The 4918-nt window shown below is 39.0% G+C and overlaps 1 protein-coding gene across 1 annotated transcript in view; it reads left to right on the top strand.

Annotated features, from left to right (window-relative positions):
• Positions 1-2232, top strand: part of slc4a11 (solute carrier family 4 member 11) — a gene marked incomplete in the record, with an annotated part of 74800 nt that extends 72568 nt beyond the window's left edge. The window contains 2 exon segments of the mRNA XM_014011806.1: positions 712-881; positions 1596-2232. Coding sequence (XP_013867260.1) covers positions 712-881; positions 1596-1662 — 237 coding nt within the window.
• Positions 2233-4918: the final 2686 nt, after the last annotated feature.

The following is a 4918-nucleotide window of genomic DNA, read 5'->3' as shown; positions in this document are numbered from 1 at the left end:
ATGTAAAATACTTTCATTTTATTACGTGATTTTACTCATTTATTGACTTTATTTAACCAAGTTCATGGAAATAAAGACAAACAGAAGATGAGCTAAAATCAGCAAAATGACTTAAAACAGTTTAATATGTTCACCACAGCTAATTAGCAGCGGTGCAACAAWACATGTACCTGTATCGAACTGTTCAATACACACTTGTGTCGAACATTACCGATTTTTATCAGCTTGTCTTCTGAAGATGCTCTGTGTTGATCTGTGATCGACTACTCCACCCAGGCTGCTCTGTGGAGCACAGATCCACTGAGAAACTTACTGTTTAAAAACTGAACTTTTGAGGTTAAACAAATGTTCATAATTAATTTAAATAAATTAGAAGTTAAAAATGGCATGGACATTTCTCTTTTTTGGATCGAAAAAATATCGAACCGTGAGACTAAAGTATCGAACCGAACCGAACCGTGAATTTTCTGTTTCGTTGCACCTCTGCTAATTAGCATTAACAGGTCAGTTTTCCTGACCTCAGACTTGGTGTGGTAGCAGCTGAGAGTCACAAACATTTATCAAAGTGCTTTTCAAGTGATGTAAATGTAAAAGTTCAGATTGTTTCTTGTTTTAAAGCTTCTGCTGTTAAACATTAGTTTTATTTTGAAAAGCCGGCTGTGAGGTCTCCAGGTTTGTCTGAATCTCTCCCGGTCCTCTGGCCTCCTGCAGACGTCTTACCCGCCCACCCACTACATCCGTAAAGTGCCGCAGAGGAAGATCCACTACTTCACCTTCCTGCAGATGGTTCAGCTGCTGGTGCTCTGCACGTTCGGCATGTACCCCATACCCTACATGAAGATGATCTTTCCTCTGGTCATGGTCCTCCTGATCCCCATCAGGTACGTCTGTCGGGGCCTGGAAACTCACCTGGGCTGCATCACGGCAGGACTGAGCCTCGATGGTTTTTAATCCAGCTGCAGTCCATCCCAATCAATCAGGATGTGTCAGATTATTAAAGGGCCTGTGACATCAAATACTTGTGATAAACATGAATGTTTTTTTGGAAAGAAAACATTGATGACATAAAGTAAAAAWGATTTCACATCACTGAGATGAACAGTTGTTGAGATATTTGCATGTGAAGTAACAGGAAGTGATGTCAGWGGGGAACGTCTGAATGTAAACAGAGCGTTGTTAAAATGACAACACAGACTGTAGAGAATAATCTGTTTATTTAGATTATTTTAATCACTATCATAGAGAGATTAGAAGAGTCATAATTTAAATAATAATGTTTCAATAAACAAAAAAAAAATTCTCTGAGTTCCCCTATGWTGTCACTTCCTGTTTCACTTTAGTTGAGCCGAATTCCAAAGAAAATTTATCAATTATGTGACATAACGGGTAAAATCATCAGTATTATGCCAATTTTCTTAAATATAAATAWATTTTCTTTGACTTTTTGTATTGCAAGGATATGCATGTCACAGGCACTTTAAGGCTTAAATCTGTTTTCAAAATAAAAGTTCTCCATGTTCATGGTGGTTTCAGATGTTCTTGTTTTTCTGACATTAAGCAGAAGAAGTCACTAACTTTGTCTCTGCTCTGTTCAGGAACAACGTTCTTCCTCATATCATTGAGGCCAAATATTTGGACATCATGGATGCCCAACACATGTAGCCAGAAGAACCGCAGCTCTGGATCTTCAGAAAAATAAAAAAGACACATTTTTAAATGAAGGAGTGCAGAAACTGGGACTGTTTGGGTTTTTGTATCTGAGTTCCGTCCTGCGGGTGAAGTTCTGGAAACCCTGAGAGCTGGACTTCACGTTTGATCACCCCCCCCCCCACACACACACACACACACACACACACTTCAGGACGTCCTGTCTGCGGCATGTTTGTGTTGAAAACACCCAACATCTTTGTGTTGCTGTAAGAAACAAAAATCTTGACTTTTAGTTTTAAAACATTTAATTTAAACTGGACGGTTTCAAAGTCCTGAAGCTGAGTTTTCTGTTTGAACGTGTCCCTCCTGAGGGTCTTTAGGGGTCCCTCTGGTCCGTTCTGGTCTGCTGTAGACCAGGTGTCTGCTGGTTCTTGTTTTAGCTGATATTTTACTGACAGGTGTGTTTTAGACCTGGACTTTCAGGACTGCGGTCTTAGATGGTTCAGGTTCAAGGAGATGTGGATCAGGGGGTGGGATCCAGTCCTGGTCCTCGAGTATGGCATAAATCTTGTGCCAGCAGGAATTGAATTTGAATTAATTTACTTTGAAACTATATTTTGGTTTATTAAAAATTCAGTTTGACTACTTTCACTTTCAGTTCCATAATTCAGATGTTTGTGTCACATCCTGGTCCTTGAGAAAGCCAGGCAGAGTAATCAAACACAGATCCACAGATTTATGTTTCACTTTGGTGAAGTTTCCCTTCTGGATGTAACAGAGTTGATGCAATCCACTGTAAAAGTGACAAAAACACACAGAGTTATTTTACTGCAGTGATTAATTTGACCTATAGTCAAACATAAATCTGTGGATCTGTGTTTGATTACTCTGCCTGGCTTTCTCAAGGACCAGGATGTGACACAAAAATCTGAATTATGGAACTGAAAGTGAAAGTAGTCAAACTGAATTTTTAATAAACCAAAATACAGTTTCAAAGCAAATTAATTCAGATACAAAACTTTAAATTCAGTTTCAATTTAGTGAAATTTATTTTCAAACCAATGCATTCAGTTTCAGTTTTTGCACGTTCAGATTTAATTCCTGCTGGCACAAGATTAATCCCGTACTTGAGGTCGACCATCCTGCAGGTTTTAAATGTTTCCCATTTTGACACACCTGATCCGACTCCAGACCTGCTGCAGGGTGGAGACCCTCGAGGACCAGGTCCAGACCCTCAGAAACCAGACTGAGCCGGTTTCCCGGTTTTGAAGTTTTCGGACCATTTCTCTCCAAACTGGACCAGACTAACCTGACCCCTCAGGAGGGAGGGGAGGGATGTGCGCGTGAGTTCAGCTTGCATCAAACCGATCCGGGGGTCAGGGTGAGCTTTAAGCTGTTTTTTGTGTGTTTGTGTTGCAGATTTGTGAGTTTTTTTCCCCCCAAAACGCGACGTGTCTGCGTGTCGAGCCTTTTCTTCGCAGCGTCACGTCATTCTTGCACCTTCTCACTGCGCCGTTTTCTACGGAGGACAGTTTTGCACATAATCGTTTGTTCTCTAAAGCCAGGATTTAATAAGTGTTCTTCATCTKCCAGCTGTTCAGAGAGAAAAAAACAAACAAAAACTTATTTTTAAAAGTTCGGACTGAGAAAAAGAAGCAAAAAAAAAAAAATTCCACGAGTTTGTTTTTTTTGTAGTTGTTTAGAGCGACAGCACAAGCCAAAAACATGATTTATTTTATTAGAAGATCTGAAGGCAATATTCAAAAACTTCAAACTAAATATTTATTTATTGAAATTAGAGTTTTATCTTTAAAATAAACGACAGTTTGTGTGTTTGCCCACACGTTGCTTCTTTTGTTCTGCTTCGTGGCTCGTTCGGGTCAAAGGTCAAACAGATCAACGCGTCTCTTCATTTCCTGTTTGAAGCACCTTGTCTTTGTTTTCTGTTAGATGTTCTGATTAGATGAGTGCTAGATGAAACAAATATATATATATATGAAAACAAACTTCACAGCATGAGAGCTTTGGGTTTGTAGGATGCATCCAGAAAAACAAACAAAACAACAACAACAACAAAAAAAAAACGTAGCTGTTTGTTGTGAACCCAGTGCAGAGCTTGATATTCAGCAATACTTTGTATAAAACAGAAGCTCAGCCGGGAACGTTTTGGTTCCTCTGAGGACCCACCAGGAGCCACGAAGGGCTCGCTGCCTTTTYATTTATTTAATTAGTTTTTTAGAATCAGAACCGCCCAGAACCAGGCTCGGTTCAAGACGTCCSACTCAAAGCAGGCGTGGAGAGACGAGCTCCCAGGATTGACAGAATCTGTGGTCTGAGCCTGTTTTTACCAAACGCTCCTTTTAATCCAGGCTGAGGTTTAATCTGTAGCTTCAAACAGAGATCCCCCCCCACCATGACGGTACCTCCACGTCCTCGCTGTTCTGACGGTTCTGGACGAGCAGCAGCCGCCCGTCAGGTTCTGATGTCTGGTTTTAATTTGAAAGACGTTCTCCTCCGTGAAAATCTGTTTGAAACTGTGCTGTTCCGTTCGATCCGTTCTTTTCCCGATTTGGTAAAAACCTGCGTTTTTCTAACATGAATGTATGATGTGGGATTTTTTTATATTAGCATTAAAAAATACAGAAATATTTCGGTGTCAAACAGAATCTGTACTTTTTGTCTAAGAAGATCAGGTATATTTGTAAGCTGTAATATGTATAAAAAATATAAGAAACTGGTTATGAAACAGAACGTGTTGGTTTATTATAGTATATAAATAAAAAATATATATGTATAAATACTGTATATTGAAAAAGAGAAACTATCTCAAGCTGTTTGCCAAATAAAAGTAGTAGTGATGTAATTTATTTTGTGATTTATTTGATTTTTGAACACTTTAAATATATGCAGCCCCAAGTTTGAGCTGAAAGCAGCAAAACTTAATAAATTCAAACAGCTGACTTTTGTTGAACGTAAGAAAACAAAAGTGAGAAATTTAAAAAGTGTCAAAATAGCTAAAATGAGCAGAAAATTGTTTAAATTTTCAGAAAGAATTAGCAAAACACATGAAAAGGTCCATCAAGATTTCAGAGTTTTTGTTACAGTTACCATAGTGTTGCTAACTGTGGCTAACTGTGCTAACTGTGGTAAGATGGCCGCCAGTAAACAAGCCATTTAGCTTTATCTATGGTGGGATGGTTCTCGGCTCCGACCACACCAAGATTAACTCAACAGGTTCAGTTACTGTAAAAGTAGCTGAATGCTAAAC

This window comes from Austrofundulus limnaeus, unplaced genomic scaffold (genome assembly GCF_001266775.1).
Source record: "Austrofundulus limnaeus strain Quisiro unplaced genomic scaffold, Austrofundulus_limnaeus-1.0 Scaffold85, whole genome shotgun sequence".
In the NCBI taxonomy this organism is placed as follows: domain Eukaryota; kingdom Metazoa; phylum Chordata; class Actinopteri; order Cyprinodontiformes; family Rivulidae; genus Austrofundulus; species Austrofundulus limnaeus.
The sequence above is the reverse complement of the archived record's forward strand: the minus strand, read 5'-3'. Positions and strand labels throughout refer to the sequence as shown.